Source organism: Maylandia zebra, linkage group LG1, assembly GCF_041146795.1.
Source record: "Maylandia zebra isolate NMK-2024a linkage group LG1, Mzebra_GT3a, whole genome shotgun sequence".
NCBI classification, from domain to species: Eukaryota; Metazoa; Chordata; class Actinopteri; order Cichliformes; family Cichlidae; genus Maylandia; species Maylandia zebra.
This window is the reverse complement of record NC_135167.1, coordinates 40,963,948-40,991,328: the sequence shown is the minus strand read 5'-3', so window position 1 is coordinate 40,991,328 and position 27,381 is coordinate 40,963,948. Positions and strand designations below refer to the sequence as shown.

Below are 27,381 nucleotides of genomic sequence, written 5' to 3'. Positions count from 1 at the left end.
CGCTTCGCTCGTTCATGACAAACAGAATTCCTCAACGACTGAGGGAAGACGACAAGCAGCTTAAAGAAAATGATGTTTTATTAAACTTTCCCTCTTCGGTCCATCTGTCTTGTATGTGCTTTATAACTGACAGCCATGAGAGAAGGCTTCAGGCACCACAGCTGTTTCTTCCTGTTGTACACTAACTTCTGGCTACACACTGTAAACATAACTGGAGCCGCACAGGGAGACTAAGTGCACAATGAGCTGGAACGACTTTGTGCTTGCAGGCCAAACAGGCTGGGAAAAAGGCCCTCACATCATGTGCTGAGAAGGTCCCAGATGTATTGGCTCAAGTGAGAGCAAAGAGTTTAAAAGGGAGATGATGAAACCGTGGAACCCTCCAGAAGTCATCACACTGTAAGGTCTAAAAAGGAAACGGGGACACCCTGACTGTAGCATCAAGAGCCAAATGTTTTTTAATCCAAGGCAAACACTCCGATAATCTCAGGGCGCCGTTGCTGTAACAGTGCTTACTGATTTATGAAGTCCCATCTTCATCCAAACCAGATATTACGATATCGACTCCACACTCCTGTATGTTCACACTGAGAGGCATGGTAGGTTTTGTGGACAGATAGGGTGGCACGCTCGCTGCATTATTGCATCACTTCCTGCTCCTGGTGCACCACATCAGTGGTGCTTGTTCAGTTGTCTAAAGAGCAGCAATATCAGCAGTAACTGTCTGAGAAGCTGGCTCTCTTCTGCTCACTTTGTCGGTTGTCCAATTATTCCTTTGCCTCCTTTAGCACCTGGTCGCCTGGTTGTAGCTCTGGAGGCCTGGCTCCCCACAGAGCCAGCCAGGCCCTGTGGTGCTTTGCAAAGGTACTGTTGGCCTGGTTGACTGTGTCCAAAGTGGGAAATCAGGCCAGTTTGGTGACTACGAGGAGGAAGTGTAGCCTCAAACAGAAACCTTCAGTACGTTTCCCTGTGTACAGACTCCCTGGACTGCTTCCTGTGTGGTGAGTGTCGGAGAGAGAGGCTGGTCGCGTGTGTGGATTGCCTGAAGAGGAATGAGCACTTTGCCCCTGGATTTCCCTGGAGCCCTGACCCCTCACCTTTTTGTATATACACCCGGTGTGCATCAGAGTCCTGCGTGTGAGTCCTCCACCTCAATCGTAACAGCAGCTCCCATTTCATTTATTAACCTTTTCATCTACGCTAAAAAAAAAAAAAAAAAAAAAAAAAGAGGCAGCACGGTGGTACGGTGGTTAGCACTGTTGCCGCACAGCAAGAAGGTCCTGAGTTCAATTCCACCATCAGGCCGGGGTCTTTCTGTGTGGAGTTTGCATGTTCTCCCCGTGTTTGCGTGGGTTCTCTCCGGGTACTCCGGCTTCCTCCCACCGTCCAAAGACATGCAGCTTGTGGGGATAGGTTGATTTGACAATCCAAATTGTCACTAGGTGTGAATGTGAGTGCGAATGGTTGTCTGTCCCTGTGTGTTGGCCCTGCGACAGACTGGCGACCTGTCCAGGGTGTACCCCGCCTCTCGCCCTATGACAGCTGGGATAGGCTCCAGCGCCCCCCGCGACCCTGAAAAGGATAAGCGGAAGCGAATGGATGGATGGGTGGATCTACGCTAGTCCATGCTGGTATCAACATACTGAGTTATCCTGACCCACTGAGTCACAGCCAGACTCCTCATCGCACAGGCCGAGGAGGAGGAGTGGCAGCACTTCAGCTTATTAACCAACCAAAGACACAGTTTGAATTCATTTAAAAAACTGTTAATAAGCAGTTCTCATTTGTTATAACAAACAAGACATAATATTTGGTTACAGATTATTACTTCAGTACTTCAGACTAAAGAAGAAACTGATAGTTGGGGTGACCCTGAATCCTTGTCGGTTGTATAAAATAATGTCCAGCTTATGAGTTTTCTGATCAAAGCTGTGTGTTTGAGCTACCCCAGGGAGTCACGCACTTCACATTCCAGGCTCTATTCTTTCTACAGAATCCAGAGTCAAGATAAAATGATTAACAAGACACCAGAACACTTTTCTTAAAGGTAACGCAGTTTGCTACTTGATTGCTCCTGGGAAAAAGTAATTTGCTTCACTACCTGTTACATTAAAAAAAGCTGTCTCACAACCACAGTTTAGTAACATGAACCTCAGGCTGCACCAAAGCAAATCCCTAACGAGGACTCACATCTCTGAGATCTTTCTCTTAGCAGAACACAAAGCAAAGACTGATTCTACTTTAGAAACGTGAGCAGGTAGACAGGGAGGCTGCAGCCCGACTGCTGTTTGTTACCTGTGGAAGGTAAAGTCTGTCTGGGCAGCATCAGCAACATCACGCAGTTGTTTCTGTCGCGGACGCACTTTTCCTCTTTTCCATTTGTCTTTTGTACAATAAAGATAAATGTCCATGCATTAGGCTGCATCGCTATTTTCCTCCTCTGACGCGTGAACTGTAACCAGCTGATCGTCGAGAGAGTGCAGCAACACGATTCCCAGGAATCGGAGCGCTGGGAACAGGTTTCCTACAAAAGCTGTTTTTGGTTCCCATCCCCAGATGGTCTCAGTCAGGTTTTAAGTCAGACTAAATGAAAGATGATTTTGTGCATGATGGTGCAGTTTAAAGTGTTCAGGTTAATTCATCAACATCGTTTTTTCCAACAACAGAAAAACTATGAAACATGTTTGAGAATTCATTTGTAATGTATCGTCTAATTTTAGCATGTTCACCATGGACCTGATGGAGGCTAAATCAAACTCACCTCCATCGCCTGATTAATCGCGGGAACGTTCCTCAGGGAGATGATTGCTGGGACGATGTTCAGAGCCCGGTACTCCATAATGGCAGCAAGAATGTCAGTGTTGTCCTGAGACGCTCCATTGGTGAAAAACACGGCCACCTTCCTCACCATGAACCCAGCTCGCACTCGTTTGAAGATGTTCTGACCCACAAAGCGCATGGCGGCGCCCAGCTGGCGTTTGTTGGACGTCTTCTCTAGGGCGATGTTCTTCACAGCTTCTATCAGCGCAGTCTTGCGATGGTAGTCCTGGAAGCGGATCAGGTACTTGGTGTAGGCGCTGTATCCAACCACAGCCACGCGAGCGCCTTGTGGACAGTTGCTCTCAGCGATGCTCAAGTCCTCCAGCAGGTGGAGGAGGGCGGAGCGCTGCCTCTCGAGGGCCGTCGGAGTCACGTCGTCAGACATGTCCAAGCCGAACACCAGCTCGGTGGGGTAGGCCGGACACTGTGACTCACCTGGAGGAGGTAACGTCAGGAAGAGCTGAAGTGAAACGACCGCGGTGTTGGAAACACGCTCAGGCCGATTAACAGATACTCAAAGACGACTAGTTACAAGTTACAAAGGACTTCTGCTACTCAGTAAAATCCACCAAGCAGTTGGAGACAGTTTCAGATAAAAAGGTGCAAATATGTCCCGATGATCTCAGTCAGTCGGCATCTGTGGACAAAGTCTTTGTGCTGTACTCACCATGTTTGTTCTCACTAAGAGGAGACGTACGTACCGTGTGAACAAGCTGTGTGAAGCAGAAACACATTCACTTATCACAGCGCTCGTACTCTGCAGTTTGCTTCCACAAACGTTCGTTTTAGTTTCCATCCTCTACATAAAAACTCATAAACAAACAGCTGATCATTGTTTTGCAAACGTGTTTAAAGCGATGACACTTACCACAGTTGTCCCTGATTTTGTTGATCAGTTCGCATTCCTGAGACGACAGAAAATGTTCTTTGTAACAACATATTTATTTTAAGCAGGTGAAGCGATTTAAAGGTGGACTTACAGACAGGCCTCTGCTCCCAGGAGGACCTTTCGGGCCCTGGATGGAGGAAAAACAGAGATTATTGTAAGTTTATTTGGGAGGATAATCAAATGTGACTTTTATCTGTGGCTTCCACAGGGTGATGACCCGCTTCCTTTACATGGTGCCGGTTTTACGTTGATGTGGTCCCTCCCTGACAACGGAACAGGATGCAGCGTTACTGCTGGAGTCTGCCAGTCATGGATGGATCTTGTGTGATGTCTGTTCCTATGGACAGTGATCCCAGCAATTTGTGATGCTGTGTCATTACCAGCTTTTTGAACTGAAATCGTCCATCAGTAACCAGGACGTGCTCACAGCCATCTGCCTCCAGCTCAGATACCATCCTGCTCTGTCACAGCAACCCTCTGCATGATCTCGCCAAATACATCCATGAAACCTCTATGAGGTCTTTCTCTTTTCATCCTGCCTGGCAGCTCCATCTTTTAATATGTCCTCTGTCTAATTTAATTTAAAAACTAAATGAGCTTTTTTTTATTGAAAGATTTGCTTAGAAGATAACATCATTCAAAGAATTATTAGACGTGCTAATGAGAGTGAAGGTAGGCAGGTGAAGATGCAGTTTAAACGTACTTTGTGTCCTGGATATCCGTCACCTCCAGGCTCACCTGGCTTTCCTGGCATGCCTGAGTTCCCCTGTATGGGTCACACATAAATCACAGAAGAAGCAAAAAGCCAACGTCTCAGTGACGCGACATCAAAGAAACCTTTCTTACCCCACGACCCCGGTTCCCCTTGGATCCTGGATACCCTTTCGGTCCCTTCGCACCGTCGTCGCCCTGAAGACAAAATGCCGTGTCTCAATCACCACAGAGTCCAACATACTTCTAGCTTACTTTGGCTGAACCACATGGTGGCATCAAAGTTTTAGTGTGTGGAAAATGGAAGGACTCACCGGTAAACCAGGGTAACCAGGAAAACCAGCATCTCCCTGTACAGAGAAAGGAAGAAGCAACGATTTCACGATTAAGACTTTCTAAAATGTTCGGCCACATGTGTAAATCTGTTTTACCCACATCATTGTCCAGCTGAACAGCACCAAAGACATCCCCATGCCTATGCAGATGATACTAAGCTGTATTTTTCCACTAAGCCCCCAAATCTCAACAGCCTCCCAGACCTCAATCACTTCACCACTGCCAGTGAAAAATGGACGAACGTTCCTTTTTCTGAATCCTGGTAAAACTGAGGTTCTTCAGGTTCTTATGAAAACTTGGGAGGGAACATTTTGGATTGTGCCAGCACAGAGCTTGGGTGCGGGTCACCAGTGACACAAACCACGGTGTATCCTGAGAGAACCAGAACATCTTCTCCTCCATCAAACGAATAGCTGAAACTAAAACCATGTGGCGTTCTTCTTACTGCTTTTCATTGTTGATGAAAACAGAATTCATTCAGTTTTTGTTGGTTGATGTCAAATTAAGGTTCAGCTCTACCTTTGAACCTTTCGGTCCTTCAGGTCCAAACCCGTCACGACCATCCAGACCCTGAACACAGAGAAAGTCTTGCATGAGATAACTGCATTGAATTACAGATATACACAAGCTCAGCTCATGTTCGGGATCCTACCGGCATTCCTCTGGGTCCTGGTGGTCCCAGAGCACCCTTCACACCTGGTTCTCCTGGTTGGCCCTTAAATAACAACCATGGACATTTCTCCATCAGAATTTACACCCCCATCCAACAAAACCCTGCCAAAACATCTTTCCATTTATAAATAAAGAGTACATTATTTACAGGCTGAATCCAGTTTTATTCACATTTTAAACGTTTAAACTGCTGCTGTGGTTTATGGCCACGATCCTGGGCCATTTGACCCAGCGTTTTGAGTTTTTATACATTTGGATGTTTATGGTTTATTTTTAAGTTCATCAGGTTATCTAAGTTCATTTCTGTTATACTGAGGTTGCTGTTGTTTATTACAGTCCCCTGGTGTCTTCACCCCGTGTGTTTAAGTCTCCCTCAGCCTTCACGTGTTTCATGTCTGCGTGTCATTATGCTTCCTGTTTTATTTTGAAGAGGTCTGGTGTCCCATGTTCATTGTGTTTAGTTTCACTTCCCCTGTGCCGTCATTGTGTTTCCGCTTCATCACCTCCTGTGTGTATTTAGTGTGTGTTTCCACTCATTCCTCGTCCAATCGTCTGCTTTGTTTCCATGCCTCTAGGTTTATGGATTCATGTCAGGTCTTCAGGTTTCTAGGTCCTTGTTCTAGTGTTTTTATATTTAGCTCACCCAGTTTAGGTTATTGTTAGTTTCTCCTTTGCCTTTTGTTTTTGTGCTGTTTACTAGTGATGTGACGTTCTGTATCGAGGCTTCGAAGCTTGTGTCGAGTAATGGAGGGGGCGTTTCCGCGATGCGCGTATCGAGGCTTGCTTCATTTATGGGAGGAGCTGAAAATGATGACGTCCGCAGCCTCGCTGCCCAGCTGTACCACGTGACTGGTTCATGAAGTGGTTCGAACTTTGCCGCGAGCTATGACAGCGATATAAACCCTCAGACTTCATTCAAAATGTGGGTGTTTGATGGAGAGTTGCGGTTAGTGAGAGTTTGGAGACAGTTTGGAGGTTTATGAGAGTGAGGAGAGAAAGTCAGGAGAGAATGGAGCCAGCTAAGAAGAGGAGGATGTCCTCCCCTGTGTGGGAACATTTTGATTTTATTCCTCCCAACAAAGTATGTACATTTCTACAGAAGATGTATTTTCATGATACTGATGGTGCAATAAAACTTATGTTAAGCTGTCGTTACTTTTGTACAAGGTGAAGTGTTTGCTATGTGCCAGGGAGCTGGGATATAACAACAACACCTCATCCATGCTTAGGCACTACAGAGCTTTGCATGAGAATAAGAGGAACACCGATTGTGGAGCAAGACCAGGTGAGCCATCAAATGCAATGATAATATAGCATGCAGTAATGTTACTAAATGATATAACAATATTATACAACTGTTATAAGTGACGTGTGTGATATTTATATTTGTGCTTTGTCTTTATTGTCTTTCCTCAGGAGAACAATCTCAAATAGATGAAGACCTGGTCAGCATGGTGATTGAGGACTCCCAGCCATTTAGCATTGTGGAGGACAAAGGATTCAAAAGATCTGTTAAATCATTAAATCCCAGCTATGTTCTCCCCACTAAAAAGGACGTAAAAGCAGTGAAAATTTAGTTTTTACAGAATAAAATGTGAACAGGCAGGACTGAGGCTCAAAGCCTCAGTGTGTAGCTGTCCATACCTCAACGTTACAAAAGCACAACCACTGTCCACACCCCAACCACACCTCACCTCACAGTAAATGATCATTTCCATTTCAAGCATTTCCAAATAATCATTTCCCATACTGCCACTATAAATATACACAGTATACTGCCATCACTACAATATACATGTTTTACACACTCCTTTTGTTGTTGACATTTACAGGCTGTGTGCAAAATGCCACACTCTTCAAATTCATGCCAGCTATTATTTTTACGTCCAGTAGGTGTCCTGCTAGAGCAAATGAAGCTTCAAGAAGCTTTGCGCTGGGGTGAACCAATTGGATGAAAAGCTTCAGGGCTTCATGGGGCTTCATCTGCCCATCACTACTGTTTACCAGCCTACAATAAACAGCTCGCTTTCAGCTAATATTAAGTCTGTTTCCACTATTATCTACTCACATTCACACAGTTTGCTTCAACCAGACTGTGACACAAAATCTCATTGGGGCCATTAAAGCTTGTAGTTGGATAGGGGTTGGGTTTTGACTTCTACCCGCTGGCTACATGGGTATTCTGGTTAAAAGCTTTCCTGAATGCAAAGAAAGGAAGCGATGTCACCCACCTTCTGCCCATTAGGGCCAGGACGTCCAGGTAGCCCTGGTTCTCCAACAGATCCATGTTCACCCTGTGGAGGAGCAGAGCTGCCACTGTTCACTCTATTCACATCATGCAAACACTGAACACTCTTTATGTTGCAGCCACTGGAAATACTTCTAAAGTCTTTAAATGTCTAAATGTTTAAATGACCTTTAAAGCAATAATAATAATAAAAAAAGCAATGTTGGTATTTTTCCTCATGCAAAACTCCCTTTAATCAGACACATGCTTCATTAGAAAAACACAATCAGTACATCATAATTGAACTCGTTGGTCAGTGCATGCATACAGCCTAGTTGATGAACGCACCTGATTTCCTGGAAAACCAGGTGTTCCTTTGGGTCCAGGTTCCCCATTGTCCCCAGCAGGGCCCTGCAGGGTCATCACAGTTTGATAACTGGTGATTATTTACACCTCTGCTCTTCCAATCAATGATGACTGATGGATAGTCTGCATAGCTGTACACTAGTAGTCATCTGTAGTGTACGCTGATAATAATATATATGTCACTACACTTTATTTGTATTGCTTCTAAAACAAAGAAGTGTTGAAAAATAATAATAAAATTAGGAAATTAAAAGAACAAGAAAAAACAAGGGCGCTAAGATGTCAATCCTGGAAAACATTCCATCAAACAATAATTACAGAGCTATGACAAACACAGCAAATCAGTGCAATCTGATCAGACAGCGTGTGGTTGTCTGCATGCGCCTGCCAGAATCCTTTCTACGGCCAAACTTCATGACGTCATGCATGAAGTACATCCTAGTACAGATGCCGGGAGTCTATGTATATATAACAGGATACTGGAGTCAATTCTCTATCATCTCACACGTCGATTTAATCAGTTTCTGTTTGATGGTTATTCAGCTGTGTGACAACCCGAAGGATGCGGCCTCCGAAGGATGCGGCCTCCGAAGGATGCGGCCTAGGTTTTGGGACACAGCTTATGGAAAGACCAGATGTTTTTCAGTCACCAGGGCCTGAGGCTAAGTAATTCACCTGGAATAATTTTGTGTGTCCCTGACCAAATGGCGTGGAACACCTGCCTTAAGAATTTGGTTGGTGTCATTTAAGCACTGTGTGCCAGGAAGAGGGAGGAGCCAACGCAGGACTCAAAACTCAAAAGAATTAACTAAGGCAGGCAAAACACCAAATACAAAAAAACGTAACTCAGACGTGAAACTAGACAACTGAGAAAGTGAGGAACAAGCAACTAAGAGCAAGGAAAAGGGGGGACACTCGCAGCAATATGGGACAATGCAACAATGGGCAAAGGCAAACGGTGGAAACACACGGGGAATGGGGGAGAGATGAAACATAATGAGGTGGGAGGAAGGAAAACAGATGAATGAAACTCAGAGACAGAACTTATACGAGAGACGTGACAGACTAACCAGGGAGGGAACAAACTAAACCAACAGGAAGTACAAATGATTACACTTGGAAGAACGAGGAAACTAAACAATAGCAAAGAGAACATAAGAAACAGAAACACTGTGTTAGCGTGACAGCAGGACGGCGTCATTCACACATCGTCACAGCCGCTCTCGTCTTAAAGAGCGCAGGATTTCATATGTTGCTTTGAGAAAACAGTCATGGTGTGGATCAGTGCAGTCATGTTTTGGGGAAGTACGATCTGACGTTGGCCACATTTCAGATCAACAGTGAGCTTATTTGTGTCTGTGTGATACCTCCTAATGCTTTAGCTCATCACATGAACGTACGGCGGCCTGAATGTGCAGACGGAGAATATCACTTTCTGTCGACGTGAACACTGCCCATGAGACTGTTATACAACATGTGTTCACAAATATACTCCCCTAAATGAGAAACAGCTTTTCTTAAGTTGCTAACTTATACCAAGCAGAGCTGCAACTGCATCCTATCTGTCTTTGTGGTTTGACAGAGAAAAAAGGAATTCATGAATAGTTCCACTGAATTTCTCTGGAAGTCTGTCCATGGGCCAAATCCAGCACAAATCTGCCAAATCCAGCTGAGCGAAAGCCAAAGTGTAACCGGAGTGATGCAAAAACACAGACTAAACTGGCACCTCTCGAGTCCTGTGGGGATTTCTGCCTATTCAACTAAAACAAAACTTCTAAGGAATAATGTGTACAGTTACTGTCAATGATCCTTCAGGAATTTAATGCTAAATTCAACCAGATGCAGCCTGCGGGAGAACATTTACAGCTTACTGCCTCAGCTGTAAACTCTGTTAGCCTGGCTCTGAATCACGGCTCTTGAACAGTTGAGACTTCAATATTTGAAACAGCTTATTAGTTCTAACATATCGAGGGGTCTTACAACGCAGTGGAGATCCCTTTACAGGCCCAGCGACTTGAACATGATGCGTAGTGGTTACATACAGTTGTGGTCAGATGTTCATCACGGGCATGAATTTCAGGTCATTTTGGATTTTTAATGATTTCTTTAAACCTTTTCCAGTGTGCAACAATCGTAGAGAGTGTGCATTAGAGCAGGGCGATATGACCAAAAATATTTATCACCATATGCATTTGAAAATTTGCAATAACGATATAACTGACGATATAATTGACACGAGACAAATTGAGATGAGAGATGAGATGAGATAGCCTTTATGTGTCAGTTGCAGGTCTTTTGCCCACAACCGAGATGACAGACCTTGCCGACCGTACCTACAATACACAAACTTCTCCTATCATTTCAATCCCAGCAGGCAGCCTTGTGGGGGTTTGAACAGCCGGTTCCGCTTTCTTTATTCTTCGATAAGTCAGGGCCAAGCCAGCTCCGATCAGCCAGAACCCTGTTATCATGGTTCAGAATAGGTAGATATCTTCAGCACTCAGGCTCACCCAAGCCCAAACTTCTCGTTGAGAAAGGGGTGTCAGTTGCATTTAGGGACCAGTTGATTAAATCCATAATTCCTCTTTTAGGTTTTAGAGAACAGACTGTGAGAGAGTGTTCCAGGGAAAATACAAAAACAAAACACGAGACTAGACAAGGACATAAGCAGGGAAGATGAGGGAGAGGAGAAAAAGTGCGTCCGCCTCCTCCGAGAGCCAAAGAAGAACTCCTCAACTTTATTAGTGCAAAAAACAAAACAAAAAAAACCCCATCAATGTATTTTCACTTAAACAAGCAGCTGTTTTTTATCTGCATTAAAGCTATATAAACATTTAACAGTGCAAATGCAAACTCCTCGCTGACAGTTTAACCAAAAGGCATTTCCAGTGGAAACTGGCCGACATATCCTCAGTGTAACCATGTATAACATCCACAACAGTTAAAGAGCTTATACACACTGTTACGTGCCAAGGGGTGTGGCTTTGCTTTTGTACTCTGTTTTGTGTTCTATTCATCTTTCAGGCGTCAGGCCTCCTCTGATTGGCCAGTTCGAAGTTGATTGGCAGGTGTCTATTGGCTGGACTGGGCTCAGTTGGCCAATCACACTCCAAGGAACACTACAAATGAGCCGCTCCCTGGCCAGCTGGTGGCTGCTGGCTTCTGCTTCGACAAACATTTGCGAACAGGCTTCTGTATGTTGTGTGTGGTGGGAGGCTGGACAGGTAAGCCGGGGTACCCTATACATTGGTTGTAGATTTTACTCTGTTAGACACACTAGGTTATGCGGTTGATGCCACCCTTGTATGTTTTCACTGACTTTTATCGAGTAGCTAGGTAGGCCTTTTGTTTTGCATTTTTCTTTCAGTTAGGCTAGGCCCTGGAAGCTACCGACCTCTTTTTGTTTTATTACTGTCTTTGATTTGGATCAACCGCCCAGTCCTCCTCCCCCACCTCTTTACTGTTGTTAAGTTTGACTATCCAGGCAAGCACCCAATAAATCCTGCCTGATACTTAACTGTTCTGTGGTCTTCCTCCTTCATTGATTGTGGTTGTCCGGTGTTGCTGTCTCCTTCCTACCTTTGCCTCCGCCATGGTGGGGGGGACGTAACACACACACAATACGGTAACATTATGTTGAAGCACAGTACGTATCACTCCGCGAGGCTCCGCCTACGATAGCCGTAACGCTCCAACAATCCATCAAGCGGTGCGGCTTCGTAGCTCAGCAAAGTCGTACTGAAACATCTGACAGATTTTCGAGCGCCGTGCACATAAAATCGTTTTGAGGTCAGTAAACACAACCAGAGTTCATACATAAGGCACACGGGATTATAAGGGGCTCTGTCGACTTTCAGAAAAATCAAAGGATTGATTTTAAGTGCGCCGTATTTTCCAAACAACGCAGTAATAACGACGGCCCGCTAGCATGCGCTACCAAAAATAGTGCTTTGTTGTGTATCTGACAGACGAAAGCTAAACCAGTTCCACACCAGTGAAGCTGCAGCGTTTTACAAACCAGTTCAGGTTCATGGTTTCATTCAACGATCCGCTTTCACTCTTCTCCTTCTGCGTCGCCGCCATGTGCGTATGTAAACAAAGGCACAGCGCATGCGCGTTTTACCCATATTCTATCGCCATGTTTCATTTTCTTATCGTTGCCCAACATTACACCGGTATCACCGTGAACGGTATGATATGGCCCAGCCCTAGCGTGCACCAAATGGATTTTCTCTAATGCACACAGGCTCAAATATAAACAAACATACTAATATTTGGCTAAATGTCTCAAAGTTCTTCACAGACGCTCTTGGTAGCTGTCGATAAGCTTCTGGCATAATTCTGGCTGCATGTTTGATCACTCTTTTTATCAGAACTGAGGACTTGACCAGAGGGTGTTCCCACTCTGAATGACCGTCAGCGTTCCCACAACATTCATAGTAAGAGCAGCGATGTGAGAGGAAGGCTGAGTGCGGGGAGGAGGGGTTAAACTACAGCAGAGGCAGTCGCGTCTTTTCTGAGTTAAATATGTTCGGTCTCACAATTAAGGTCAACCTGCCGTGCGTCCAATCACAAAGCAGACCGTCACGACAGAACCGGACTCTCACCTGTGGCCCAGCAGCACCTGGGATACCGGGAGGGCCTCGATTTCCTTTCTCACCAGGTGACCCCTGCAAACAGAGTCAGACGTCTGTGTACAGTCACAGATATACGGTATAATCCTGATGCTGCTTCATATCGTCTTCTACCTTCTCACCACTGGGACCTCTTCTTCCATTACGACCCTGCACAAGAAAAAAATGTCACCATCATCATGCTGAAGTCTTTCTGCAGCACAGAGCAGCACCTTCCTACCCGAGTCTCTGTGTGAGGATCACTGCTCTTCATGAAAACAGCTTCTCTTAGAGAGAAACAGAAGAACGATTTTTCTGAGAAATCTCACCGGGTTTCCATCTAGTCCACTGTCACCCCCGTACCCGTCTGGACCAGGACCACCCTGTGGATTAAAAAACATTCTGATAACTGCATCCAGCCATCTGTCCTTCTGCCCGTCCATCCACAGAATTATATACTTTGGTCAAAATATTATAATTATATATTGTGACCATTTGGCCTGGCTTTCCTCAGACCGTACACCAGAGAAGGTCAGGGCTGCATGGTGTCAGTCACTGGTTGGTAATTTCAACATTTTGGTCGTTGTATCCTGAGTGAGCTACTCAGGACCAGCTCATATAGTCTTCACTCATTTGTGATGTACATCAGGTGGGCTTATTGATTTAAAAGTAAAATTAATCACATTTTATTCAGAAACACTTTAAATTAGCAACTGGAACCATAAATCCACCAAAGAGTGTTCAGCGCTCCTTTTGTCATAGACTTCTATCCAATCAGACCAGAGGACTCGCCCCCTGCCGACCAGGTTAGGATGCTTCTGTATTGGCTTCACATTCATGTTCAATCACTGGCCACATATCTGATCAGCCAATCACGTGGCACCAAATGAATGCATATAGGTGTATATGTGGCATGGTTGTTGGTACAGGACGGGTTGGTCTGACTATTCTGCTGATCTGTCGGGACTTTGCACACAATTATTTACAGAGGAAGCTCTGAAAAGACAACATGCAGCGTCAACAGCAGATCTCTGAGAGAAACGACCTCACTGATGTCAGAGGTCAGAGGAAACGTCTCTAAATCCACAACACATTAAACTTGAAGCAGATGTGTACTGCAGCAGAAGACCACACCACGCACTCCTGTCAGCTAAGAACAGAACTGACTGTCTGATCCAATGGCATCCTCTCTTCTGAAAAGAAAGTGACAGGGTGTCACACGCTCGCCCCGCGTCCTCCAGCTCCCTTCCACAGTCCGAAGGCATGCTCGTTAGGTTAACTTGTGATTCTGAAGGTATGAAGTGTGAGTATGAGTGTGAATGACTGTGTGTCTCTCTGGGACAGACTGGAAACCTATCCTCGGTGAACAACAGGCTCTGCATCCCCTGAAACCCAACAAATACTTTAGTATCAAAAACGCACAGTTCCTCTGATGCCCAGAAGAGGCAGCAGTGAGTCAGTCTCCATAGACACTCGTGTTGGCTGTAGATCAGGAGGTAGATCAGGTCATCTACTAACTGGAGGTTTGGGCAACATACTAACCCGAGCTGCTCCCTGATGCATCGTCAGAGGGTGAATGTTAGAGAGTGAAAAAGTGCTTGTGTGAATGAGGCATGTTGTACGAAGTGCTCTGAGCATTCAAGTGCTAATTTAGAGGCAGTCCATATTAAAAACGTTTACAGCCTGATAAGAAAATCAGCTTTAGTCTCTGTAGATAATTTACGGTAAACTAGTGGCATCATGGCGGCTAACGTTCAGCTTTTACATAAAGATGTGGACGTGTCTTACTGGTCTCCCTGGGCTGCCGGGGTCTCCTTTGGGTCCTGGTCTGTTGTTGTCGACACCCGGGGTGCCCTGTCAGACAAAAACAGTGTTCGGTTCTTGAAGTGGAGCTTCCAGCTGTTTCCCAGCTGCGATCAGCTGTCGGGTTTTCCGACAGAAGAAAGAGCCGATATTACAGTTTTAACTAGGGCTGTGCGATATGACCACAATCTCATATCCCGATATCTGACGTTTATCGTCCGATAACGATATAAATCACAAAAATGTAACATTTTCTGTAAAGTCTGTGAATCTCGGGCAGCTCGACTTGTGTGAAGTGTTTCCAGCTGTGCGTCGAGTGTTTTAACCGATGCATGAAACGACACGTTTTAGACATAAGCTGTAACGGCGCCGTTTTCTTTGTGAGTATTTATTACACGGCGTGCTGCGGGGAAAAGCCTGTTCTAACGTTGGAGTCTAAGCTTTATTTTTTAGCACCTGGCGGCTCTTTTTTGCTTCTCATCTGTAAATAATCTGCTCTTTCACGCGATTCAGTTTATTTTGAAAGGTCTCAACAGGATCTTGAGCTTTATTGTGAAAGGTTTATGTGGAACATAAACAAGCGGATACGCGATGCTGTTACCGTCGTTGTTGCTAACGACAACGCATAAAAACAGGCGCTTGTGCATCCGTAGTGTGGTTATATTACATATAAGAGTAAGACAGAACTTTAAGAAATGAATATAGTCACTACAGTGATCAAAACCATGAAAAAATGTTGCCGTAAACACTTTATTTTGCGACACCACGAAACAAACGATAGCGTAAAATGAAAGAACGTTTTTATATCGTCATCGATATATATGGTTATATCGAACAGCCCTAGTTTTAACTGACATTAGTGACATTTAAACGTTTAAACACACAAAAACATCCTGAGAAAACATCGACATGCAGAGTTCTGTGATGGGTTTTTATGGCAGCACGACGTTTGTGGATTATTGTTGTAAATAAAGTGTTTTATGAGTGAATGTAGTGTGTGATCACACCAGGCTGGAAAAGCTCTCGATAAATCCCAGCTTATTTGTATTTGTTAGACAGATCAGACGGGCACAGACAAACTACACGATCAAATATCTTCACCATAATCTTTGTATCATAAAAATATGTGCAGAAACTAAAGAGTCATTATTTCAGGACATTGTTCATATTCAGGCTGTTGAAACAGGTTTTCTTTGTAAAAACAAAAAACCTGAAATATGAAAGGTTTATTTTGCTTTAGCAGTCTGATCGACCTGAACTTGACCTGCCTCCTCCTCTTCCTCGTCCCCCTCCTGCTCCCACATATTAAATAATTAGGAAAAAAAGTCCATGTGACTGCCGACCTTTCTGAAATGAAAGCACCGAAACTCACCGGGTCTCCTCTCAGTCCCTTCTGTCCTTTCAGCCCCTTCTCGCCTCCTGTCCCCGGGATGCCCTAAAGATGATATTTCAGCCTGTCAATCAACCTACCCAGAGGTCAGAGGTCAACAGCTCACAGCTTCATTTTTACGAGCTGAAGTCAAAACACATTTAAAAAAACGAAAACAGAAACAATAACAGTAAAATGGATCAATCGTTTCATTAGGTAACAACGATCAGAGCTGATGCAGCACGAAGCAAAGAAACTTTGAGTGGTTTTTGTTTACTGGGTTTCCCGGAGGTCCTCGTTCTGCTTTCAGTCCACCGAGTCCCGTCTCTCCCTGCAAACAAAACCAGAAGAACGCGTCATCTCTTCTTCTTCCACAGTCACGTGACATAAACCATCATACTCTCCTACCATGATTTGTAAATCACTAGGATAATACAGCATGTGTAAATGTTAATATAAAGAATAATTTTCATATGTAATAATTCATTTATCTAATTTAAACTTATATGTATAATTTAATCCACAGTTGCATTCAAATGATTATATTGAACAGCAGGAGCCAGGTGATGATAAATTCACTGCTCATCAGCAGGTGTCAGCATGTCTGTCAAAGCTGTGTTCAGGTGTGTGTTAACACAGCACTAAGGAACAAAGGCCTCAGCCCAGATGTTTGTCAGGCTACATTCTGTTTCACAAAGAGGAGAAAAATCATTACAATATTAGCCTCAGCTAATGTTAGCGGCTAACATTAGCTGATGTTAGCCATTAGCTACATTAGCTAACATTAGCTAATGTTAGCTGATGTTAGTCATTAGCTACATTAGCTAATGTTAGCTGATGTTAGTCATTAGCTACATTAGCTAATGTTAGCTGATGTTAGACATTAGCTACATTAGCTAATGTTAGCTGATGTTAGTCATTAGCTACATTAGCTAACGTTAGCTGAGGCCTCCTTGACTCAAACCAGTGTGTCCACTGGCCTGCAGGTGCCCGACACAGAGTAACGGAGTGCGCGCTGTGCCAGGATTTATACATCAGGGAAACCAAACCCCCCTCTGGCTTCAAGACAGAAGAGCCACCTCATCAGCCCCCCCCCTGCAGCTGAAGACAGCTTCAACTGTTTGTGTGTTGAAAAAAAGTAATTTTCTTGTTTTAACAATAGAAATAATTATTAGTTAGATTACTGGTTAGTGAAAAAGTAACAGTGTTAGCAACGCGTCACTGATCAGAAGGCCTCAGTCACAGATGTTCATACCTGCTCTCCATCGATGCCGTTCAGTCCATCCTCCCCGTCGTCCCCCTGCAGCGTTGGAGCACAATCAGCTGTTACGTCTCACTGCTCAATCTATGATAAACTGTCACTTCTCCAGTAAATGCAGCAGTGTCAGCAGACCTCAGTCACTCACCTTGTTGCCTGAGAGGCCTCGGTAGCCCTGCAGATACAAACAGCAGATTTAATGGTTAAAGCGCTCATGTTTGACTTTTTCAGCCCAGCTTCACAGGAATCTTTCAGTTATTTGGATTCGATTAAACGTCTGATATATTTAATATTTGTGTGATATATTTATAACAAACTATAAACAAACTTGTCAGGCTGAAGGACATCACGTCTGACACTGTGGTCAGCAGCACAGGAGCACCACAGGGAACTGTGCTGTCCCCTCTTCTCTTCACCCTGTACACCTCTGACTTCTGCTACAACTCTGAATTATGCCACATTCAGAAGTTTGCAGATGACACAGCCATCATGGGGTGTATCTGGGATGATCAGGAAGAGGAGTACAGAAGTCTGGTGAGGAACTTTGTCGCATGGAGTCACACAAACCACCTGCAACTCAACACCTCAAAGACTAAGGAACTGGTTGTGGACTTCGGGAGGTCCAGAGAAGGTCCACTGCCGGTTCAGATAGAGGGGGAGGAGGTGGAGGTGGTCAACAAGTACAAGTACCTCGGGCTGTGGGTGGACAATAAACTGGACTGGTCATGCAACACAGAGCACCTGTATAAAAAAGCCCAAAGCCGACTGTACTTCCTCAGGAGGCTGAGGTCTTTTAACATCTGCAGGAAGCTCCTGAGGATGTTTTACCAGTCGGTGGTTGCTGGAGTACTTTTCTATGCTGTGGTGTGCTGGGGGAGCAGCACAGCAAAGAAGGACTCATCCAGGCTGGAGAAACTGATCAGGAAGGCTAGCTCTGTGGTCGGCATGAAACTGGACACTCTGGTGACAGTGGCAGAGAAAAGGACATTAAAGAAACTGATGGACATTATGGACAATGCTGGGTATCCTCTGCACACGGCCATAAACAACCAGAAGAGTCTGTTCAGTGACAGGTTGCTTCTCCCAAAGACAAGAACTAACAGACTTAAAAACTCCTTTGTCCCACACGCCATCAGACTGTTTAACTCCTCTCTGGAGGGGAGAGGGAGGGGAGACAGGAGGACAAAGGAGGGGGGAACAACTAAGCTGTAGTGCCTCTTCACCTCACTGTGCAATACCTTTGTTAATAGTCAACGGTGCAATAGACTCCATACTTGAAATGTGCAATTCATATCAGAGGACATAGTGGTGGTAGACAAACAGAAGCAGACGGCCGTAGTGATCGATGTAGCGGTTCCCAATGACAGCAATATCAGGAAGAAGGAACACGAGAAGCTGGAGAAATACCAAGGGCTCAGAGAAGAGCTCGAGAGGATGTGGAGGGTGAAGGTAACGGTGGTCCCCGTGGTAATCGGAGCACTAGGTGCGGTGACTCCCAAGCTAGGCGAGTGGCTCCAGCAGATCCCGGGAACAACATCGGAGATCTCTGTCCAGAAGAGCGCAGTCCTGGGAACAGCTAAGATACTGCGCAGGACCCTCAAGCTCCCAGGCCTCTGGTAGAGGACCCGAGCTCTAAGGATAAACCGCCCGCAGGGGCGTGCTGGGTGTTTATATATATATATATATATATATATATATATATATATATATATATATATAATATTCTGTAACTCTGTAACTTCTGTCGGTGCTGTGCTTTTTTGGAAACCGAATTTCCCAGAGGAACCCACCCGAGGGATTAATAAAGTTTTATCTTATCTCTTGTTTTTCATGATAAGAACAAAAGTTAATGCTAAAAATCAGTCGTCACACAGTCTGACATGAAAAACATCTCCATGAACTCGTCTGTTCGACTGCAGCGTCATTTTCTCCACGTGATGGAGTAATGATCAGACTTCAGCAGTGCTCCTCTCAGAAGTATGACACATCGCGTACCTTCTGTCCTCTGCTTCCAGGACAGCCCCGGATCCCCTGAAGTCCAGGAAGTCCAGGAGGACCGCGCTCGCCCTGCAACACAAAAGCAAAGTCAGCGCACCTGGTTCGAGCTCTCAGTCTGCTTCGTCCTGTAGGTCCATCTTTCAGTTATCAGGTTATATGAATATTATCTCAATAATACATCTGCATTTAAGTAAAATGTAATTGCCAACTGCTTTTAGGTAGCCCCCATAAACAGGAGCAAGCAGCTGGCAATTGTAGGAAAAAAGAACTTTAACAAGAATTTTAAACTTTAACAAGAAGAACACAAACTACAAACTAGAAAATTCAAAGTAAATAATTAAAAGCAAATTTTTTAATGGAAATGAATTCAGGTTTGAAGTTTTTTAATCAGGTTCAAGATCCTTTATTTGTCACATGCATAGTTACACGCAGTGAAACGTGTGCTGACGCGCTGCTCGACTGTGCAAAAGCAGAGAACATTATGTACAAATAACTGAATAAAATAAAACAATCTGGAAATTTTTACATTGAAAATCTGAAAATGTAGATTGTGCGAGTGTCTCATTTACAGCGGAAAGAGCTCGTGGTGGGATGAAGAAGAAGCACTTACACTGACTCCTTCTTCTCCCGGGAAACCCGGATGACCCCGCTCTCCCTCCTCACCCTGTTTATAAAGCAAACAGAACCATCAGAAAGAAAGCAAAGGGCTGGAAAAGCCTTCAGGACACATTTCACAACTAATTACATTAAGTGGCAGCTGGTCAGTAACGTGATATATTAAAATGATATTTTAGTTATTAGAGTTTATGATATTTGGACAATCGTGTCATGGACACCGGAGCAGCTCCGGCTGCCGTCCACATGAACAGGTTAAAGCTCCATCGTGCAGAGAGGAGCTCGTTTAAAATGGACTGAGGCACAGTGGAAACTGATCTCAGGTCAGACCCATCCATGTGTGGATGGGTCTGTGGGAGAGGGAGCATCCGCCCTGTGGAGCTGGCAGCTGGCACATCTGGACAGGCTCCGTCAGTGCTGAAAGCTATACACAGGTATCAGAGCAGCAGCTGCTCCGTGCAGACGTGTTTTTCATGTTTGAGTGGGATGATGCTAAAGCGCAGAATGCATCTGTTGCATCAGCACGCCTGCAGTCCAGACCTCTGGCCTGCTGCTCAGTTTCATGCAATGATGAATTTTTGCAGTTGAAACGTGAGATATGTTCTCTGTGTTCTATAGTGAAACATTCCTGGTGTAAAGTTGGGGTTTCACACTCACCTTTGCCCCTCGTGGGCCTGGAAGACCACGGGGGCCTTTGTCTCCCCAACATTTGCACATCACTCCGCAGCATTCCCGGGCTGTCACGGTGCTCTGCAGTCAGACGAGGGGGCGAAGGACATACATGAACAATGCACGATCTTTGTGAAGATCTTTAAGAGGCAAACGTCGGTTACTGAACGTTTTGTCTTCAGAGAATCAGGACTCATCAAAATATTACTCGCTATAAACTTTAAGAGGAACGATTATGTCAGCAGGAAAAATGGAAACAGGGAACTGGTCCAATCACAGTCCTCCCGTCAGCCGCCTCCTGAATGGCTGATGGGATTATTGTCCCTTTGATTTCTTTGTTGCTTACGTGACTTTTCTTTCAACCTACCCGCATGTTTTGCACTTGGGTCCTCTTATCTCACCTCATGACTCCTTTACTGGTTATTCTGAATAAAATTCACTCACATTTTTTACATTATATGAATAACATGAACGTGGCTCCTTTTTACTCAGACTAAAGATTAAAACTTGCTTTATTTGTCATTTAGAAAAGGTAGAAACGCACTCATGAGCAATGGGACTGACTTACAATCTGTTGGAATATGGTGCTGCCGATGCTCGGCATGCTGATTATGAGCTGATCGGTGTACCCGAATCCGCGGCCAAACTCCACCTTCTGTAGCTGAATGTGGTTAGTGCCCCTGAGAGCCACGGCCAGCAGGGCGCTGACTCCTGCAGACAGGACAACAGACTGGAACGGCGTGGCTTCACAAACACAGTGCACGTACATTTCCACTGGATCTGAATCAAGCAAACTGATTAGGTCTAGAAATATTTAGTAACTTCTCCTCGTAGATTAGATGGATCCAGTCTGATGGTGATCCAAGTGCTTCTTACCCCTCAGCTGTAAAAGGCATTGATGTGAACGCTACAGCTCGAGCTTCAAATTGATATCATAGCTGCTTCTATTAAAATCTTTGCTTAGTTTGAATCTCAGTGACCTCAGAGCCACAGTAAGTCTGATGAAGATCTTGCGGATGTAATAACTTGAGAACAAGACGACGTAGGAAATTGATATCTTAGGTGTGTCTCCTCAGAGGCCGAGGGGTTGCACTAGTATTATATTCAGTTCTTTCAGCTCTCTGTCATTCTACACAAACCACTTTTTCCTGGTTGTTTAGGAAAGTTCTTGTGCTTCCGCTTATTCTGCTCCACGGGACTTCCTCGTAGCCCAGAATTAAAATTAAAGCATGCGTTTTTATGTTTTAGGACACACATGGGACACTAGCCCATACATCTAATATAATAACTGAATAATTTGTGTGCTAACATCAGATCAAAGTGCATGGGGATGTCAATAAAGATGAGCAATGAAAAGTAAAGATGACACAATGAGAAAACCAGAAGCAAAGTTGGGAATGAAGTGATCTTAGTAAATGCATGTTTTTACCAGACTCTCGCAGCAGCTTTGATTCCCGCTGTAGGCTCATGACGTTTTCATTGAGTCCATCAGAGAAGATCATCAAGACCTAAACGACAGAGTAAACCACGTCCAACAGTTTAATGTGGATGATGCCTCATGAAGTGGTAATGTTCAGGGCTGAACGATGAAGTCATAGCAGAAGCGCTAAACACTGCAGCTCCTCTAATGTCCACTAGAGGCTCCAGCAGTGAGTCAGTCCCCATATACTCCCGTGTTATAAACAAAGCTCTTTACCATTAGCAGTCTTCATGCTGGGTAACAGTAATTAATGTAATTGAATGTAGTGTGCAGTATTTGGCTACCCAACAGCCACGGCTGCAGTTTATGTGCTAAATTTTAACAAGATGAAAAATAGCACCGTTGCATGTTAACAACACAGGATATCAATTCAGTTACTCGGATAATTTCATGGTGAAAATGAGAACTGAAGGATTCTGAAAGGTCTAAACTAGGGCTGCCAGCGTTAATCTCCTTAAAATGACTTTAACGCCATAACCACATTAAAGCGGCAAATCTCCCTTAGCAAGTTACCGCAGATCACCCCACGGCATCAACGTGTTAGTGCGGTTAGCTCATTAACGTGTTAGCACCGTGCAGCTCACTAGCGCTAGCTCACTAACAGAGATTTGCTGCAGTCATGGTGTTAACATCACTTTAACGAGATTAACGCTGACAGCACTCATCTAAACATGTCTCACCTTGACAGTAGCCTTGGATTTGGTTTTGAACTTCTCCTTGTAGAAATTCAGCAGCTCAGAGTTAAAGTAGGTCGGCTGGGACAACTTCCAGCTCAAGACTTTCTTCAACACGTCTTCACTGAAGTCTGCAAAATTTGTATCATACAAGGCCCTGCCATCACTGTCTACCAAATGGAAGGCGATTTGGGTCTTGACCGGGGACTGGGGGACGCTAGTGCAGCACAAGTTTTCTTCTGTTGAAATATGTGAAATATGATGGACAATCTCTTCCAGGTGTTGGATGTAGTCACTGATCAGCATGTTGTTGGATCCACTCGTGTCAGTAATGTCGAATCCTATTGCAACGTCGATGGTACAATCTGAACATGGGAAGAAAAGCAGGGAAAGGATATTTGTCTTTGACCATCTGCTGGTTTCATCTTCATGTTTCCCTCTCACCACATATCCAAACTGACATCATGACCAGCAGCTTTACAGCTGTGGCTCCAGCAAACATCAGCTGATACTAGAAATTAATATTAAATAAATTCTAACAACAGCTGATCAAGCTTGAACGTGCTGCTGTTGTTTAGCGCGACATCCACTGGTTTCCTGTTTCTGGTGCAAAATGGGCGATAAACAAAGGAGAGAGAAAAGCCGATCAGCTGATCATTGATCAGTTTCATGATTGAAGTAGAAACAGGAGAGGGAGGGGAGAGAATGAGAGAAGAAGAGGCAGCTGTGCAGCAAAGACACAGAATAACTCCAGCTTTGTGTCTTTTTCATTGTAGCTGAAGTCCGGGACAAATCGCTTCCTTTTCACCTCAATACCATTTTCTTCTCTTTGTCTACGATAAGATTGCTTTCAGAGTCGTTGCCCAAGCAAGGGGGAGGGTGCATCAACCTTCTTGGCTATAACTGGTCCAGCCCAGAGTCAATCATGACCAATAGGCTACCACCTTTCACTCTATATACCGTTACAAACAAAAATGGCCCATAAAAACGAAAAATCACCATCGGGCAGTTGCCCGGTATGCCCGATGGCCAGTCCAGCTGTGGATACTTGTCCCCTGAACTGTGTGGTGTGAAAGCAGTTGCTGTTATAAATGGTGCCCCACATTACGTCACCATTTAAAATATGGAAATTGGATCTTCTGGCTGTCTTGGTTTAGTCTCTCTTTTAAAGGATTCACTCAAAGATTTTCTGTTCGCCTAATTATGAAATTACTAGTCATGCACATCTCTTTTTTCCAACTTACCAATTTTTGGCTCAGGCTCAGTGTCACAGATTTCATCAATGATCTTTTTCTTGATATTTGCCAAGCTGTCGAAGTTCTCGACATCAAAGACCTTCTCTGGTGTGCCAGTGATCTGCAGGAGCTGTAGGTAAAAGACATCTCCAACAGCAATGGCGAATACTGTAACCCCCATTTTCCTGAGCGCTTCTGCGGCATCCTCCACGTCATCATGAGAGTTACCATCTGTGATCAACACCAGGTTCTTGGGAACACCTGTGCGGCCTCCATTTGATTCTTGAAAGTAGTCCCTAATGTGATCCAAGGCTTTTCCAAGATTAGTGTTTCCACCGTTATAGTTCATGTTAAGGATATGCTCAATCATCTTCGTCTTGTCGTTGTACGTGTTAAGGTAAAACTCATGTTTAGGATTATCACTGAACTGTGCAAGTCCGACATGTGCAAACTCCTTTCTGACATTAAAGTTGTCCACCACACTTGCTGTGAAGTTTAACATAATTGTGTGCTGGCTTTGGTTGATGCTGCTCGAGTAATCGAGTAGGAAGACCAAGTCTGTCTGGTTGCAAACTGCCAAAGAAAAAGCAAGAAAGAGACATTTGATGCCATTAATACACAACTGTGCTGTGAATTTAACACTGTGGCATCGTCAGGCTTCCATCAATCAGCCAACCAACAACCTGATGCCATCTTTGGTTAGACTTTTGTATCTATTGTGACACCGGAAGAAGGGTTGACCAAAAAATTAGACATTAATGAAAAACTTGGGAAACATTAAACATACATATATTATATAATTATTATAATATATTAATCAGAATCAGAATACTTTGATTCCTAGGGGAAATTATTTTATATCATATAATATAACAAATGTCCCACGTGTGGGACTCAAAGGTTATCTTAATATAATATAATATAATATAATATAATATAATATAATATAATATAATATAATATAATATAATATAATATAATATAATATTATAATTGTCACAGTTTGCCAAGGCAAACTGCGTGGAGTGGATCCAGGTGCAGACATTCTCAAACTCAAACTTAACTGATGATGAACCATTTATTAAAGCAGACAGAACAGTACAAAATAAAAGGGCAAAAACAACACAAACTAAGCAATAACCTAAACTGGGTAAACTCAAAAGGAAACACGAACTATGAAAAACCCTGGCAAATAGAAATACACACAGGAGGCTAAGAAGAAGTGGGAACACACGGGGAACAGCTGACACACATGAACACAACGACATAACGACATGGAAGAGTAAAACTGAACACGATGAACACAGGAACACAAGACCTCTTCAAAATAAAACAGGAAACATAAGACGCAGACATGACAACCTGAACTTGACAAAGTAAGACAGACATGAAACACATGAAGGGCAAGGGAGACTTAGCAGGGGAGTAAGACACAAGGGGAATCTAATAACAAAGAAGTATAACAACCTAGGCATGAAAAAAAATGAACGTAGAAAACCTGAAGGGCTTAAACTAAAACTCAAAACGCTGGGTCAAAAGACCCTGTGGAGGACCACAAGAGCCACGCGCGTCGAAATAAAGATTTCTGTGCTTCAATAATGAATTGTAGAATAAATTCTGCATTTGTAAATTCATTTTGGAATTCCAATTTAATAAACTGCATTTCAAAATCCATTTCCCTTTCCTGTTCGCTCCGGGATTAGCTGCTGGATTAACAACTTCATTTTAAAAATCGTGCGGCTATTCAAATTAGCCACACCGTGGGATGTAAGGAGCTCTCTGATTGGTTGGACAGACCTCTCTGTATGCTCTGTGATTATAAAGGCCTTAAATTCTGTGATATATACTGTCAATGATTTTCACAGAGGTCTTAAAGTACTTAAATCTCTGCTGATAGTCTGGTTGTTTATATTTTCACATGTTTTTGTGTCTGTAGTGCTCTCCGCTCCCATGTCTCAGCACCCCTCGTGCTGGCTGCTGTCTGGCGCTCCACACTTCTCCTGGGGACACAATAGACGCAGCTGTCAGGACACATATAACCGCGGGCATACACACTAACTCAGTTCAACTGGATGACTAACATGGAGTCTCATGGAATGATCCCGCGTCGGTGGGAGCTCCAAGACTCTCCTAAGTAGCTCCCCCGACGAGCCCTGATCAGCGGCAGGTGTGTAGCTTCGGGTGTGGCCAGTCCCCTAGCCGGGCAACACCCACCAGGCCTGAAGGCGCCTGTAAACCAGTGTACATACACACCTGCACCCATATACACACACACACTCACATCTACAAGCATGGAGAAGAGCAGCAGCAACACCAAAAATACATGGTGGTGGTCAGAGGGCCCGGTGGCGCCTGTGTCCGGCAGCCTCGCCTCTGTCAGTGCGCCCCAGGGCAGCTGTGGCTACAATGTAGCTGCCATCACCAGTGTGCGAATGTGTGTGTGCATGGGTGAATGACTGAATGTAGTGTAAAGCGCTTTGGGGTCCTATGGACTAGAAAAGCGCTATACAAATGCAGGCCATTTACCATTTACCAAAAATACATATAATATCACCAGTCCATGACTGCCCAGGGATCCTGGGTCGCTCAGACCCAGGATCCCTGACAGTAGGGCTGTTTGATGACGTTTTGGACTCCACAAATGCAAAATTTATTCTACAATTCATTATTTAAGCACAGAAATCTTTATTTTGATGCGCGTGGCTCTTGTGGTCCTCCATAAGACCCAGGATCGTGACAATAATATAATATAATATAATATAATATAATATATAAAGCAGCTTGAGGTAATTGTTGTGCTCTGGTGCTATATAAATAAAACTGAACTGACTCAAAGACAACTAAAGGGAGCATAATAATTCCCTTTGGGACACTCTTACCTCGCTTAGTGGAATTGCAGATGACAGAAGAAATGTTCTGGTACAGAGTTTCCAAATCCTTAAAATTATCGACAAAGAAAACTTTGGATGTGTCACCACCAGCCATGGTCTCCAGCTCGTCCCTCTTTGCGTCCTGCACTCCGATACTGATGACTGTGATCCCATTTTGTCGCAGAGCATCAGATTCTGCTTTCAGTCTGTCAGAGTCTTGAGCTTCTCCATCTGTGATCACCATGAGAATCTGAGGCACACTGATATCTTTCCGACCACCATGTTCAGCGTTGAAGTACGGCAGCGAGTATGCCAAAGCAGCACCTGTGTGGGTGCCTCCGCCTGGTTGTACCAGCTGCTGCAGAGCTTCAAGGACTTTTCCTTTGGAGTAAATTTCATTTAGAGTAAAGCTGGATTTGGGTGTGTCAGAGTAGAGAATGACTCCAAAACGAGTCAGATCTTTACCAACTGTGGTCTGGTTCACAACTGAAGCCATAAAGGTGTGCATACTTTTGAACTGTTCCTTCTTTATGCTTTCAGAACCATCAACCAGAAAAATAATATCAGCCTTTACTGTCTTTTTACAATCTGGATGAAGGAAAAAGAGAGGTGGTTAGCAAAAACAGAACTTTTTGTTGTCACAATAAAAACTAAAATAGCAAAACAAACATTTTAAAAGTCATTTTTATTTTACCAAATCAATCATTAACCATTTGTGCTGAGGTATTAATGGGTTTAATATTTTAAAAACTTTTTGAGTTAATTGACTGAATGAT

At 44.1% G+C, this 27,381-nt stretch overlaps 1 protein-coding gene across 1 annotated transcript in view; it reads right to left on the bottom strand.

The window, feature by feature from the left end:
* LOC101476041 (collagen alpha-6(VI) chain) overlaps positions 1-27,381 on the bottom strand; it is a 49,224-nt gene that overhangs the window by 9,141 nt on the left and 12,702 nt on the right. Inside the window, exons 8-34 of the mRNA XM_076886487.1 lie at positions 26,615-27,193; positions 23,745-24,308; positions 22,507-22,865; positions 21,776-21,854; positions 20,915-21,057; positions 20,335-20,427; positions 19,673-19,726; positions 19,060-19,131; positions 17,213-17,239; positions 17,062-17,106; positions 16,084-16,137; positions 15,810-15,872; positions 14,423-14,488; positions 12,964-13,017; positions 12,770-12,805; positions 12,629-12,691; positions 8,004-8,066; positions 7,660-7,722; positions 5,409-5,471; positions 5,276-5,326; positions 4,735-4,770; positions 4,556-4,618; positions 4,413-4,475; positions 3,801-3,836; positions 3,689-3,725; positions 3,522-3,533; positions 2,762-3,255 (exon numbers count right to left, since the gene is read on the bottom strand). Of these exons, the coding sequence (XP_076742602.1) occupies positions 2,762-3,255; positions 3,522-3,533; positions 3,689-3,725; positions 3,801-3,836; positions 4,413-4,475; positions 4,556-4,618; positions 4,735-4,770; positions 5,276-5,326; positions 5,409-5,471; positions 7,660-7,722; positions 8,004-8,066; positions 12,629-12,691; positions 12,770-12,805; positions 12,964-13,017; positions 14,423-14,488; positions 15,810-15,872; positions 16,084-16,137; positions 17,062-17,106; positions 17,213-17,239; positions 19,060-19,131; positions 19,673-19,726; positions 20,335-20,427; positions 20,915-21,057; positions 21,776-21,854; positions 22,507-22,865; positions 23,745-24,308; positions 26,615-27,193 (3,332 nt within the window). The remainder of the gene's footprint in view (positions 1-2,761; positions 3,256-3,521; positions 3,534-3,688; positions 3,726-3,800; positions 3,837-4,412; positions 4,476-4,555; positions 4,619-4,734; positions 4,771-5,275; positions 5,327-5,408; positions 5,472-7,659; positions 7,723-8,003; positions 8,067-12,628; positions 12,692-12,769; positions 12,806-12,963; positions 13,018-14,422; positions 14,489-15,809; positions 15,873-16,083; positions 16,138-17,061; positions 17,107-17,212; positions 17,240-19,059; positions 19,132-19,672; positions 19,727-20,334; positions 20,428-20,914; positions 21,058-21,775; positions 21,855-22,506; positions 22,866-23,744; positions 24,309-26,614; positions 27,194-27,381) is intronic.